This window comes from Schistocerca piceifrons, chromosome 2 (genome assembly GCF_021461385.2).
Source record: "Schistocerca piceifrons isolate TAMUIC-IGC-003096 chromosome 2, iqSchPice1.1, whole genome shotgun sequence".
Lineage (NCBI taxonomy): Eukaryota > Metazoa > Arthropoda > Insecta > Orthoptera > Acrididae > Schistocerca > Schistocerca piceifrons.
Window position 1 is genome coordinate 745252901 of NC_060139.1, and position 15717 is coordinate 745268617.

General features: G+C 45.1%; 1 protein-coding gene across 4 annotated transcripts in view; it reads left to right on the forward strand.

Moving 5' to 3' along the window:
• Positions 1–15717, forward strand: part of LOC124777424 (ras-like GTP-binding protein RhoL) — a 325071-nt gene that overhangs the window by 145333 nt on the left and 164021 nt on the right. For 2 of the 4 annotated variants that reach the window (XM_047252824.1, XM_047252821.1), the window contains exon 2: positions 14804–14899. The exons of the other annotated variants lie outside the window; for them this stretch is intronic. Coding sequence is in view for 1 of the 2 variants with exons in the window: in XM_047252821.1 (XP_047108777.1) it covers positions 14804–14899 (96 nt within the window). In the remaining variant the exon portion in view is untranslated. The remainder of the gene's footprint in view (positions 1–14803; positions 14900–15717) is intronic. 4 annotated transcript variants of the gene reach the window in all.

Genomic DNA, 15717 nt, shown 5'->3' on the forward strand with positions numbered 1-15717 from the left:
TACTGTTTTTAATATTTACGGAGGAACGGGAACAGAAGTACCATACTCACTGAGTGCTCGCAGCTGCGCTAGAATTCCGAACAGCTGACCTGGTCAAGGTCCTGGTGGTAGCTGGGTGTGTGTGCAAATGGTTCAAATGGCTCTGAGCACTATGCGACTTAACTTCTGAGGTCATGAGTCGCCTAAAACTTAGAACTAATTAAACCTAACTAACCTAAGAACATCACACACATCCATGCCCGAGGCAGGATTCGAACCTGCGACCGTAGCGTGGGTGTGTGTACCTGCATCGTCTGGATAACTGCGGTGGGTGCTTGTGCAGCAGAACTGATTTGCGATCATGTAACTAAGGATGAGTGTGGATGAAACGAAAGGAGAAACTGAAGCACAGTGCGGACGTCTAGGCTGCTCCTCTTGAGTAGCACCAAATGCATCGTCGAACTTGTCTTCAATACACATCAAATGAATTCGCAATTGCAAACAAGGACTACCATCGGCTGTAGAATGCAATGACAACAGTGAAATTTTTTGCCGGACCGGGACTCACCATTTGGCTAACCGTGCACGAATCACGGCCAGACTCAGACTTCCATATATCGTACATCCCTTACGTCGTGGACGCATGGTTGACGATATATGGCCGTGAGTCGCGCACGGATAGCCAAATGGTAAGGCGACCGCTCGCGATAAGCGGGAAATCCGGGTTCGAGTCCCGGCCCGGCACAAATTTTAACTGCCGTCTTTCCATTCTACAGCTGATGGTGTTCGCATTTGGTGAATTCATTTGATGTGTTTCGTAACGGCTGTGATCACCGCAATGCTTGTTCCTCTGGACATGCATGCGTGTCCAAAGGAACTTTGCATCGTAATCAGAATAACACAGTTATCTTCAATAGCATTACACGTTGCGTATCCGTCCGACCCATATACTTTCACGTACCTAAATTATTCCTCAGCTCTAACATCGATATTTCTTTCAAACCTCTTACACACACACACCCCCTCTCCTACCAACCAGTATGACATGCCTCTATCCCTGAATATGCAGAGAGTTTTAGTATTTTACTCAGAATGTTTGAGCAGGTCTGCTGATCAGGATCTCTCGTACAGTATACAGTTCCAAGCGAACGGTCTCGCTGGAAGCAGGAATCTCTTATTAAAGTTAAAAGGGAGCTCTGTCAAAATGATTGGTAACTGCGAGATAAAGACTGCAACACCTTCTCACTTTCCTCTGAAGATTGTCACTTCAGTTAAATTGCCCGTCACCGTCTTTATACACACTCATGTGTCATTGCATTGTCGTGTCGAGGTTCCCTAGTGCTCTCCGACCCCAAGACCATACGTATGAGCGCCACGGGTGTCGCAGCCCCACTGTGTATTGCTTCCAAACAGTAAGTCATGTGAGTACAAACTTCTGCTGAAGTTCCTCTAGCAGTTCCAAATCCATTGTTTACGTGTCAGCACTTTCCATCCTCGTTCTTATCAATAGGGATGCTGGGGTTGTTTTACTCACACCGGTAACTGAACCCCAGTACTATACAAGCGGAACAAAAGTAACCTGATAAGGTCACAGAAAGGTAGGGGCCGTTAAATCGAGCAAAATTTTCCCAATGGGCATAGTTCGGAAATGTACAGTTGTGGAGTGACATAGAGTTCATGAGCTGCGGCAATGGTGCTGTTTGAATCAACTGATTCGAGACGCTGGAGTATCACTTCATCAAATTCCAAAGTGCTCAATGATTTTCGCCGTCTAGTGGGCGCAGACATTCCTGTTTCTCTCAAGCGTTGACCACAGCCTTGAAAATGATGGCGGTAGTAGCCTTCTGTTTCGTAAATGTTCAACATAGCATCGTCTCGCATTAAGTATTGCATCCCGTCACGTGAATGTCGGCTGGTTCGTTGTCTGTCTACCTTTTCATGGGTATTCCGTCGCAGTACAGCACACCAACAGAGCAGCAGCGCAGTCGGACAAAACCGCTCTGTTCGACACACCCAAACACGTTCTCTTACTAGACAAATTTAGCACGCTCGTCGCTGATTGGCTCGATGGCCGTAGCTCTACAACTATGCATTTCCACCAATAGCTACCTGGAAAAATTTTGCCCAATTCGACGTCCTCTGTTCTGTTCTGACCTTATTATGAGATTGTTTTTCTTTACACTATATGGATTGGCCTGCTGACTGATCCCTGCTTCATCCCCTCATAATGTACCATTGGACGACAGTACTAGAGAAGCATGAGGTCACTATTTCACTCTGTCGGCCATTAATGTAGCGTTTCGACATAAGCACTCCTCCTCCAAGTAACACCTCAGCTGTCTCTGTTAAGACTGAATGAACCACCTGGATGCCTCCTACCCATGAAATATCGCTAGTGATACTGGAAATCTAACTTGTGATCTTATTGCTGCAGTAACAGACGATGGACTTTCAGCAGCGCCGGCTAAGTAGCTGAAATATCGCCGAGAGGGAAATTAAGGAAACAGAGAACAGAGGCGGTGGCACTCCGGGAAACTGGAGAGTCGTTTCCCACGCGCTCCAGCGGTGCCGTGGTAAATGATCGCCGGAATTAGTTTAGCTCCGGCCCTGACCAGTTTGAAAGTGGATTTCCGGACAACTGACTCGGCCGCTGTTTCAGGCCATTAATCATAAGTTACGTACAGACCCTGAATCGCTGAAAGTCGTCGGGCGTTCGTTATTTCTTTTAAACAGACCTGTTGCTGTTGCGTGTTTGACTTTCAGCGTCACATTCACGACTTCCCGTCATTCTCAGAATCCTACATTCCACGGGCATGGATGCGAATAGTTCGATTCATCTTTCTGTTTTAGTGCAAAGGCACGCTACAACGCACTTCCGGTGTGTTGTTGCTGTTTATATTTTGCTCACATTCCTGAGTCGGACAGGCCTAAGTTTTCTGCTCTATTGAATAATTATTGGCAATATTGCTTCCCAGTGATCCTAATTTTCTACTCAGACATTAAAATCACAATATTACGAGTATTCTTATCTCGTAATCAATAAGAGAATTACCATAAAACTGAAATGTAATTATGTTACAGTTTTGTTTTCGGCTCATGGAATGCCCTTCCCGTCCATTTTGGGTATAGAGCCAGCACTAAAATGTCCCAGCTGCTAAGCTTGAATCAAAGTTATGAGATCTGTTCTTGAGTAAACAAATGTAATTTTTGTTGGTTCTTTGTTTCCTTCTTTCACTTTTTTAATTGGCCATGTTATACTATATTTTCAGGAATTTTGTATGTCGAGAAACGTCCTTCGTACTTAGTCAGGCGTTTCTCTTCCTAAAATCTCGACAAGAAAAGTGTGACGATGCTTGTCGACGTACTCTTGTAGGTTAGTGAGTCTTTAACACAGCATTACCTGTAGGAAAGCTGAATGGCGGCCGACCGCTGTTTCACTGGACGACTGTATTGTGGAGTGATAGGGACTTATTTTGTCATCTCTAGATTTAACATTTGGTCGATTCTGAGATAATTACAATACTCGACTACACAAATGTGAGGCAGGAAATGGTGCGATAATTATTCAAAGCATGTGAATGATACAGAGAAAAAATCTAGAACTGGATTGCTTGGCGGAACTTTGAACCCCAATCAGCCTGTACGTCAGTGCAGAGTCATTATGACTGCACCACCTCGCTACCTCGCTAGGTGCCTCCTGGTCCCGTTCAAGCGGCTATATAGCTGCACTCGTTACGGTGAGTGTGGCATCTTTCCATTTCACACGTACAAAAAAAAAAAACTAGTAGTGCCAGGAATCGAACAGGGTTCTCCTTGCAGCAGTCTCACAATGGTTTCTTAGTCCTTAGTCATAGCCAGACATCAATTGGTACATATAAAAGTAATTAAATAAGAAACTTAATGCACGCAGTGCAGCGTTGAACTCCTAAATTTTCGTAGAGGTTACAACAGGGTGTTGTGCAGTAGGCAGCAGAGTTAACATTGTTGTCACCCCTTCAAGGAAGTGAAAGCTCTTCCCTGCACTCTCCGAACGCACATGAACACGTGGGCCATAATTTCGCGCTCAGTCTGCAAACATGTTTGTCTTTATTGTTCAAATCCAGCGCCGCGCGGGGTTAGCCAAGCGGTCTAGGGCGCTGCAGCCATGAACTGTGCGGATGGTCCCGGCGGAAGTTCGAGTCCTCCCTCGGGCATGGGTGTGTGTGTTCGTCCTTAGGATAATTTTAAGTTTAGTAGTGTGTAAGCTTTGGGACTGATGATCTTAGCAGGTAAGTCCCATAAGATTTCACACACATTTGAACATTTCAAATCCAGCGGAGTCAAAGTTGCCTGGCGCATGCCCAATGAAAACAAAATTTTCACCATGACCTCCAAACTCGGGGGGAACCGATCGTAGACGAAATATTCGAAAAGACGTCGCGGTTAGTGTACAACGTGAACGCCTCGCTCTCTCCCCCCCCAGGAATTTCTCCCGAGGGGCCGACCCGGCGCGCGGGCCACTGGTCGCCCATCCGCGGTCTAAGCTCTGTGAATGATCCTTCGTGGCACGTTGCCGGACTCATCAGGGTACACTAATCTCATTGTACCATTCGCGATTGGGTACACAGCGCGCTCCATTAAAGTGCACTGAAACTGCAGCTCAAATTTTCCTGCATGTGCACACGTGGCTGTACGTGGCGATAGGCGGTTTATTTTAATTTCTGGTAACGTGGCCGACCTTTTGACTGTGTTACCGTTTGGAAGAAGACGTGCCGGCTGCGACGACAGAGTCGCGTAGCCTTATCTCCGTGCCGACTTGTCTCTGCCCGCTTAATCTCGCGTCGTACGTGGGCGTGCAGATAACTTGAAATGATCCTGGCACTGGCACCACCCACAATCCATCGCCTGACCGCGAGTATACTTACCGCTTTCCCCGCTTCTCAGAAGTCATCTGCTGCGAGCCCGCTTGCCTCGGTGTTTAATGCCTGAGGTGTGGCGCCGGTTCAAAAACAGAAGCTCCTTTGAACATTTAATGAGTAGGCCGGAACTGAAACCAGAATACACACCTCACGTTTAATGAGGGCGCGGCAAGTACAGGCGATTGCAGCCTTAATGATATAGCTCAGACGCACGAGAGTCCCAGCCTGAAGGTGGTCGCCGTTCGTAAGCGTAGCCACTCCCTGGTCCATGATCCATCGCGTGCGGATCCCACTAACGGCTTAATGGATTTGGAGCTGATCTGCAACTAAATAATTTTGCAGCTATATCTAGATCTATACTCCGCACGCAACCTTACGGCGTGTGGCGGAGGGTACATTGCGTACCACGGTTAGCGACTCGTCCATTGCTACGAAGTTTTTGCCAGTTTTCTTCTGTTCCCTTCGAAAGTGATATCGTAACAATCTCACCTTTGGTTTCACCAGCAATTTCCCGTACGTTTCATTAAACCCTAATGGGTTTGGCCAACTGTTACTACCATACTAGCTGTTGCAGCAGCTCCGTTAGATGTGATGAATGATGGTAAGTAGGTAAGCTATTGTACGTGCAATAACGTCTGGTACTCTCATGTGATTAAGTATACGCATAAACATAGCTTGTAACGTGCGCCCCCCCCCCCTCCACCCACCGTGACGGGCCCAATGCACGACGCGGTGGCACGCTCAGCGCCGGACGCTGCGTGACAGTGCGTGCGGAGGGGCGTGGCCAGGAGCGTGCTTCCATGCGTCGAGCTTTTATGCAACAAATCGTTGCTGTTTTTTGATGTAGGGAAAGATGTTCCAATCCTTACTTCGCTGTCTTCCGGTCTTTTTTTTTTTTTTTTTTTTTTTTTCAAAGGCAGCCTATGTCCTTCCTCGGCGTTTAAGAAGTCTTCATACCAAATTACATCGAAGTAGGTTCAGCGGTTTAGTCGTGAAAACATAGCAAAGTTACTTTCGCATTTATAATGTTGCGAAAGCAGGAGGACGGCGTAGGTTATCTTCAATCAGAAAGATTCCAATCATCAGTAATAAAATGATACACTACTGGCCATTAACATTGCTACACCAAGAAGAAATGCAGGTGATAAACGGGTATTCATTGGACAAGTATGTTATACTAGAACTGACATGTGATTACATTTTCACGCAATTCGGGTGCATAGATCCTGAGAAATCAGTACCCAAAACAACCACCTCTGGCCGTAATAGCGGCCTTGATACACCTGGGCATTGAGTCAAACAGAGCTTCGATGGCGTGTACAGGTACAGCTGCCCATGCAGCTTCAACACGATACCACAGTTCATCAAGAGTAGTGACTGGCGTATTGCGCCAAGCCAGCTGCTCGGCCACCATTGACCAGACGTTTTCAATTGGTGAGAGATCTGGAGAATGTGCTGGCCACGGCAGCAGTCGAACATTTTCTGTATCCAGAAAGGCCAGTAGAGGACCTGCAACTTGCGGTCGAGCATTATCCCGCTGAAACGTAGGATTTCCCACGGATCAAATGAAGGGTACAGTCACGGCTCGTTAACACATCTGAAATGTAACGTTCAAAGTGCCATCAACGCGAACAAGAGGTGACCGAGACGTGTAACCAATGGCACCCCATACCATCACGCCAGGTGATACGCTAGTATGGCGATGACGAATACATGCTTCCAGTGTGCGTTCACCGCGATGTCGCCAAACACGGATGCGACCATCATGATGCTGTAAACAGAACCTGGATTCATCCGAAAAAATGATATTTTGCCATTCGTGCACCCAGGTTTGTCGTTGATTACACCATCGCAGGTGCACCTGTCTGTGATGCAGCGTCAAGGGTAACCGCAGCCATGGTCTCCGAGCTGTTCGTGGAGATGGTCTTGAAAACGTCCCCATCTGTTGACTCTGGGATCGAGATGTGGCTGCACGATCCGTTACAGCCATGCGGATAAGATGCCTGTCATCTCGATTGCTAGTGATATGAGGCCGTTGGGATCCAGTACGGCGTTCCGTATTACCGTCCTGAACCCACAGATTCCATATTCTGCTAAAAGTCATTGGATCTCGACCAACGCGAGTAGCAATATCGCGATACGATAAACCGCAATCGTGATAGGCTACAATCCGACCTTTATCAAAGTCGGAAACGTGATGGTACGCATTTCTCCTCCTTACACGAGGCACCACAACAACGTTTCACCAGGCAACGCCGGTCAACTGCTGTTTGTCTATGGGAAATCGGTTGGAAACTTTCGTGTCAGCATGTTGCAAGTGTCGCCACCGGCGCCAGTCTTGTGTGAATGCTCTGAAAAGCTAATCATCAGCATATCACAGCATCTTCCTCCTGTCGGTTAAATTTCGCGTCTGTTGCACGTCATTTTCGTGGTGTAGCAATTTTAATGGCCAGTAGTGTATTTATTAAATATGAAGAAACACTCAAATGTGCTTTCTATTGTGGAATATCCAGCACAATTAGGAGTTTGAAATTATACAAATCCTCTAAAATGTTAAAGTCCTGTCGCTGTGACTCTGAGTGAGGCCTACGAAGAGTCCAGAGCTGGCCTACGATGCCTACGGAGTCGAAGTTACGGAAACGACGGACGAACACTGAAGCTTGTAGACCCAGCAGTAACTGAAGGCTGTACACGACTAGGCGCCGTCAAGAGAAATGTCCGCCGTAGCTCAGTGCTCTGGTATTTAACGAGGCATCGAACAATCCCTATCCACGCACGGGATGCCCATGAGTTGGCAGCTGTGGCCCTGGCGGACATCAGTATAGACCATACTGCCAACCTATACAGCTGCTGCGCTACGAGTGTTTCGAGCGCGGTTTGTGGTGCGGTACTCTCTGAAGTATTTAATACCGTCACCACCTGTAAGAGTAGTATTAACTTACGGATTAAATATGTTAGGAATTGTGTAAGCATTGCATTCATTATACTGAATCGTATTATGTAGAACTTATCAACCAGTAAAAGCATCTGGTCCCTTCAACCCCCACAAACCAACCAACTAGTAAAAGCATTTTCACAAAAATGACAAATTTTGAAACTGAAAATGAAAACAGGTTTTTAAAAGAGTAAATATTTTTCACTAATTCGTGTTACATTCTTCAAATAAATAAATATCTTCCACTATACACTTTCTGAAGTAACCTGTGTTCTTTCTCGGCGTTCAATTTTAAATCTCAGAGTTCATCGAAATCGGTTGAGCGATTTAGTCATGAAAACGTAACAGACAGAGTTAACACCGCATTTAAAAAGCGTAATAGTATGAATTTGGAATGCGTTTACCTTGAGTGTGACTGCTATTGTGTTCGAACTCATCGTAGTTGGGTCTGTTCGTAGCGAGGAGTTGTAAAACAGTTGTGTCATCGGTGGGCTTTTGTCTGAGTTATTCAGTTGTCCAACACTGTGTTCAGTATTTTTTCACAGCCTGTAATGCACGTGCAGTTCTCTCATTCCATGTTAGGTAATTTTATAGCCATAATCGAATGATCCAGTCTTTAAACGGCTTTACGAGTATTCTATCTGAATCTGGTGGCCGTTAGAAGTATCTGATTTTTAATCTAAGGTAATCTAACAAGTATGCCAGTTACTGTTGTGCTTGTAAGTTCGTGTCGGATTCTCTTGGATCCTTGCTAGACCTGATGTTTCTTGAAATAATTTTTGTTTCCAGACAAAATCACATATAAATTCTTATATTACCGATTTCAGATGTATCAAACAGTAATCCTCATGGCAATGTGCAGTCCAGTGCAGTGCAGCCGGTAGTATAAAAAAAAGTGTTTTCTTCCAGAAATAAAACATATTGTAATGAATGTAGCAGTATCGGTCGTCTCGACAGCATTAAATTTGCTCCAGTTGATATTTCTGTACATTGCGGTGAACATGGCACTTCCCTGATAATCTAATCTGGATACGTATGGAGCGCAACCTTTTTTTTATGCTTGGGACGTCTGCTTTGTGGGTGCGTATGCTTCATGACGCTGAAGCAGAAGAATTGGTACCAGAATTAGCTTATCCGTAATTCTGTATTCTTACATTTAACAGGCTACGTTGTCATACGTTTCCTACGTGTTACAGTTATTGCATAACCTTTCTCAGTGTCTTAGTTCTTACACCTCCACGACGTGCGGTTATCGACCTCACGCTGGAACAAATTTTCATTATTAAAACGGTGAGGGTACACAAAATAAATACATAGGAAAAAGGTAGTTTCCCCCCCCCCCCCCCAACAGATATCAGGCGAATGGCCTTGATAGTGCCATCAGTTCGGCGGGGGAAAAATCCTCACTTTCTGCACGTATGTCACACCCAGCTGGAGCCACTCATTCAAAATTTGACCTCGTGGAGCTATCAGGTTGCTCCGCTTCACTCGCTGTTTCAGATAGCCCCAGACACTTGACACAGGATTAAAACGTGATTTAACGAGCCATTCGAGGTGCCCCACTGTTCGTGAAACCGGAAAGGTGTGCGCGCAACACTGTGAAGAAGGCTGTTGTCACCTCGAAGCTCGGAAATGCCCACAACAAACTCATCAGCGAGATGTACGAGGAAGGGGAACGCTTAACCGCGTAAATGGAAATAAACATCCTGGTTGCGTTCGCGGTAATCTGAATGAATGTGCCCAACTCACGCTGCAAGAATACGCCCCCAAAACATCACAGAACCATATCTGGCGTGGACTTCAACCTCCACAGGTGTCGCTTTGCGCCTTAGGTACATTCGACGCCTTGTACTGTTTGGAAAGAGGCAAAATCGCTACTCGTCGGAACAAATTACACGCCTCAACTCAGTTACCGTCCAGTTTCTGTGTTGTTCGACCCACTATAGACGTGCAGTTTTGTGTGCTGCTTCGAGAGCTGGCGTTTTACGAGGTGGCTTATGTTCAACAGCAGCAATTTCGGTCGGATTTGAAACCGATTGTTATTGACAAAACGTAACACTTGTGCCCGGATTATGTCGGTTACGATTTTGTTACGACCATTGTACTTATGCCACGGTACACAGTTACGAGTTGTACACCATTCCTTGTAGATACGTTAGATACTTCGCGCTGATGTTCCAACAAATGGAATAGTTTCACTGTATGGCAATTACCACATCCAAACACGATAGCTCTCTTCTACCATTCTGTCACGTCTTCTGTCATGGCTACCCACCTTATTGCGCATACAACCGAGTGGGCCGAGAGAGGCGGGGCACTGGTTAGCACACTGGACTCGCATTCGGAAGGACGACGGTTCAAACTCGCGTCTGGCCATCCTGATTTAGGTTTTGTGTGATTTCCCTAAATCGCTTCAGGCAAATGCCGGGATGGTTCCTTACAAAGGGCACGGCCGACTTCCTTCCCCATGATTCCCAAATCCAATGGGACCGATGACCTCGCAGTTTGGTCCCCTCCCCCAAATCAACCAACCAACCGAGAGGCACAGGCACACCACTTCACTGCCATGTCCGTTGTCGGCTATGGAGGGTGAGCCGGCCACTTGGTGCCAGCTCCCAACACCGTGGCTCTCTGTGCTTACCTATTGTCTTTGGGAGTGTCAGAAACCAAATGCGATGGTTTTCATCCCGTCCGCGCTTGTTACTGGACGTTTTCTCATTAATGTGATGATCACGTCTGGAAATACTTCGTGCAGACCAGCAGGACTATGCCTAGTAAAAAGAGTTGTGGTGTTCTAACCAGCTATCGGGTTGATAGCTGCTGCTCATGTTTCACACTCGTCTGTGGGAAACAAAAGCAAACCAGATACACTCCGACTTTCTCAAAGGGAGACGGTATAGAGTTTTACGTTGTTACAGAAGTTCACTGACAACAAGAACTTCTTAATATAACATACAAAGGGATTACAGACATTCGCCGCGATTGGGCATTGATTTAAATCAATGGGGAAAATTAATAGTTTGTACTGGACTGGGGTTCAAACACGAGTCTCTCGCTTATTAGGCAGACGCTCTGACCACTAATTTTGTTCGTTACTGTTCGTTGCATATGTTCGGGGAGGACTTCCCAGGATACTTTCTTTTCTATCTCATTTTGTTCTGTGTAGTTCGTTGCATTTGTCACCCGTTCAGATTCAGCGTTGATCAGTTCACTCAGTTTTTTATTACAGAGGGCAGCTAACCCTCTGACCGAAGACGCTGAGCTACCGTGCCGGCTATCACACACAGTGGTCATCGCAGCTTCACGGACTATCCTAGCACGCTTCTCTTCAAACCCAAATGCCCATGATTCTCATTACCCGCGGCATTTACCCCATACCCGTAAAAGTTAGAGCCCGTAGTTCATCCGCACTGAAGAAATAACTGCCCGACCTCGCCTTCATTACATGTATGTGGCAGCCATTCTTTTGGCTACTTCGTATATACTTCTGAAAATTATGCGTGGCAGCAGCTAACTTGTTTTGAGGATCCCCTTGAGCTCTGAATGGTGTAAGCTACGAAGCTCCGCCGCATTACGTCCATAGACCGGTTGAGTGGAGCAGAACTTACTGGAGTTAACTTGCAGCAGCCAATACGGAGAAGATACCGATGTCCCACCGATTCCGTGTAGCCCTATCATCCGTTTCCACGCGCATATGGCGATTGTTGGACTGTTTCTGCGTTACATGTCAGGAACAAGTTTCATAAGCAAAAATTGACTTGGCAGTTGCAGCTTCAGTGTTCTCTTCCTTATAATTAGAGAAGCATACATTCTATAGTACACGTTCGAAGAAACACGAAAAGACCAACAATGAGCTGACAAAAGTTATGAGGTACCTACTAATATCGTATCAGACACCCTTTTGCGTGGCGTAATGCAGTAGATTGACGTGACATGGACTCAACGAGTCTTGGAAGTCCCCTGCAGAAATACTGAGCAATACTGCCTCTATAGCCGTCCATAATTATAAAAGTGTTGCTGGTGCAGGATTTTGTGCACGAACTGACCTCTCGATTATGTTCCATAAATTTTTGCTGGGTGACCAAATGATTTGCTCGAATTGTGCAAAATGTTCATCAACCAACAACTGTGACCCGGTGACATGGTGCATTGTCGTCCATAAAAATTCCATCTTTGTTTGGGAACATGAACTCCATGAAAGGCTGCAAATAGTCTCCAAGTACCTCAACAGAAACATTTTCAGTCAATGATCGGTTCAGTTGGGCCAGGGGACTGAGTCCATTCAACGTAAACATTATGGAGCCACCACCCGCTTGCATAGTGTCTTGTTGACAACTTGCGTCCTGCCTTCGTGGTGTCTGCGCCACACTCGAAAACCCTACCATCAGCTCTCACCAATTGAAATCGGGACTCATCTGACTAGGCCATGGTTTTTTAGTCGTCTAGGGTCCAACCGATGTGGTAATAGTCAAGGAGAGGCGCTGCAGGCGATGTCGTGCTGTTAGCAAAGGCACTCGCGTCGGTCGTTTGCTGCCAAAGCCCATTAACGCCAGATTGCGCCTAACGGATACGTTCGTTTTACGTCACACGTTGATTTCTGCGGTTATTTCACACAGTGTTGCTTGCCTGTTAGCACTGTCAGCTCTACGCAGACGCGATGCTGTCGGTCGTTAAGAGAAGGTCTTCGGCCACTGAGTTGTTCGTGGTGACAGGTAATGCCTGAAATTTAGTATTCTTGGCACACTCTTGACGCTCTAGATCTCGGTGTATTGAAGTCTCTAACGTTTTTCGAAATGGAATGTCCCATGCGTCCAACTCCAACTAGCGTTCCGCGTTCAAAGTCTGTTAATTCCCATGTTGCAGCCATAATCACGTCCGAAACCTTTTCGCATGAATCATCTGAGTACAAATGACAGTTCCGCCAATGCATTGCTCTTTTAAACCTTGTGCACGCGATGTTGTCGCCATCTGTATATGTGCATATCGCTACACCGTAACTTTTTCGTCTCACTGTATAATAAAACTGTGATACGTTTATAGAAAGATTAAGCTCGATTTAATCAATGTTTTTGGAATCGACGGTTCCGCAGAACCATGCATGATGTATCTGGTAAGTTAGTTAGTTAGAAGGCAAGTTGTTGCTGCAAGAATAGCGCCACTCTAAAAGTTTTAGCCATATCATTCGAAAGACTGCATAACGTACACAATAAGGCGCAGTGGATCTGCATTGTGTCACTATACATTACTGGACGTCTCACTGAGCACGCTCTGTCCTACTTCAGAATGTATTGTCATTGGTGGAAACGTAAGGAAAGGAAAATTATGATTTATAGTACGTCGACAAAGAAATCCTTAGAAACGTAGAACATGCTCGGATTGTTTCAGAGATAGGGAAGGAAAGCGACTGTGGCCTTTCAAAGGAGCTGCTCAGATATTTGTCTTAATCGATGTGGGGAAATCATGGAAGGCCAAAATCTTGATAGCCGAATAGGGTTATTAACCACTGACCGACCAATACGCGCCCAGTGTCCTACCATTGATGTGAGCCACCTTTCTCGTTACAGGTCAGAACTGGGAAAAGCACACTGTGTCAGCGCCATAGGTCGCATTAGGCCAGAAAGAAATGAGTATGATCGGGAACGAACTCGTGCTAGCTTTTGTTGCTGCAGATATCTTATTCTGTTGTTATAAAATAGCACGTCAACCAAGAACTACACAAATTTATGGTCCTGTTGGATCTAATAAATTTAAATTTCGTTCAATGGTTTTGACTAGTTTGTGTCGGGAAATTGCTTTAAGTTACCAACAAATGAACGCAAATGTTTAAGTAGCTTGCTTCGCACACTGTAGCAAAAGTTTGAAATCGGATTTTTTTCTGTATGAGTATGAATGTGCTGCTGTCAAAAGGACAAGAAACAATGTGTCATAAGTTGATGGAAGACAGGTGTGTTTTTTGAAAGAGTGTAATACACTGAAGAGACTCGCATTTGCCAGTTTTTAATACTAAGTGCTCAGGACGTATTTAGTAATATCCATTGTTTCTCATCGTGATTCGTTTTCCTAGCATCCGAAACTGCAGCATTCTTACTTGTTGTTCCATCATCATATTGCGTAAAATAATTCGTAGTTGACCCACTAGTTTCGCATTTACGAAAACCTTAGTAGCAAAGTACGGATGCGGGGTCCATTCAGCGCCAAAAGGGAAAGTGCCATATGCCGGTGGCGTATAGACCATTCTACCAAAAGAATGGAATTTAAAGTTTACAGCTGCTTCTTCCTTTTTCGTGGGAATATAACAGTGGTATCAAGACTTAAAACGCTCCATACTAACACGTACTACAGAATCGCAGTACCATGAAGTGCCTTGGAGAACTACACAGATAATTAAACTACATGTACTTCACACTATCACATAGAATCCAGTAAACCAGGAAATAATCGCCACTGAACAAAGAGTCTTTCAAGTTAAGATAACAATTTCCTACTTCAGTTAAGATATGTTGCTCTATCGCAGGCAAGTTAAAGAAACTGCGTCAAAGATAAATGGGGTTTCAGCATCATCTTCAACAGAAAGGACACAGCTTGCTAAATATATAGTAGTTAAATGTACCACACGTTCTGTACTTTGTCTTGAAATACGTGGATCATCTCTCCCGATGTTGAACATACTGTATACCACGAAACAAAGGCATTGTGCTTCTGAGTAACTTTTTCTCGTCAATCCTTCCTCTTCCGTGCCTTTCTTTTGTAGAACCGAACTGTATTTTCCTTCCCACCTAATATCCATCTTGCCTTGAAAATAGTCTACTTTCATAAATTACGCTTTCATCGGTATATTAGCTGTCTTCTTTTAACTCTCAAAGGCTCCAAACATAACGATAAAAATTGTGGTCATGTTTTCAGAGTTCCATTCTTGAAAGTCGTTCATAACATGTCCGTGCCATAGCGTCTGTATCTTGATGCATATCTGACATTGTTGTTTCTTTTGCAGTCAAATCTAGAAAGGCTACGATTTTCCGAAAGGAAATCCGTCTTTGATCGGTTTGCTTGCCTCTGTTCCTGCCCTCCGTGCGCCACACTCTGGCGGGTAAGTCGTGGCCGACTGCGCAGGCGCAGTAGCTGCCTAGTTGCGTAGATTACTGTTAAGATTAGTTTACTTGGGGACACTACGTTCCGATCCAAGTTTCAAAACTGTGCTAATGGCCACTGCGTATGCGCAGCCCGGAGTGGTGGAAGTCGTTGCCGAAACTATTCAGCATCGGGACGTTCCAATTTCCGCGACACGAAACAATTAGTTGCGTGTGTTTTTTTTAGGTTGTGTGATGTTGCAATAAATGCAGCATGGAGTGGAGAGTTGGTTTTGTACTGTTATGCTACGCATAGGTTCTTGTGAGACATTAATGATAATCATTAAAAGAACAAAGTGAGTCGTAGTTCAGCACTTGAGATAAATCGTCCTGATACGAGCATCAAAGGCCTGACAGTGTCGGAGTTACTAATTAAAATACATTATGTAAGAAATATGACATCTGAGACCCCTTTTTGCATTTGAAAACTTTTGTAGGTGCCGTTGGGTCAATAAGAAACTATCCTGAAAAGATTACACAAATGCGGGAGGTACCATAAGAATACAATGTGGAGCTAAAGGCGGAAATATAAAATTTAATATGAACGATATCCACAAATAAGCCGCGCCACAAACATCTGAAAGAAATTTGGCCATTGTAGATTTTTGAACACGATGTGGATAAAAAGAAAAGGAAATGTGTGTTTTCCACTTTCAATTTCAACGATAACACTTCACCCATTAGCTAATTCTCGTTCTTTATGGCATCTTGAACCCTGTTAAGATCCATGAATTGTTCCGACGTCGTTCTTAAGTGGTTGTAAGTAGTTTCTGGTGTA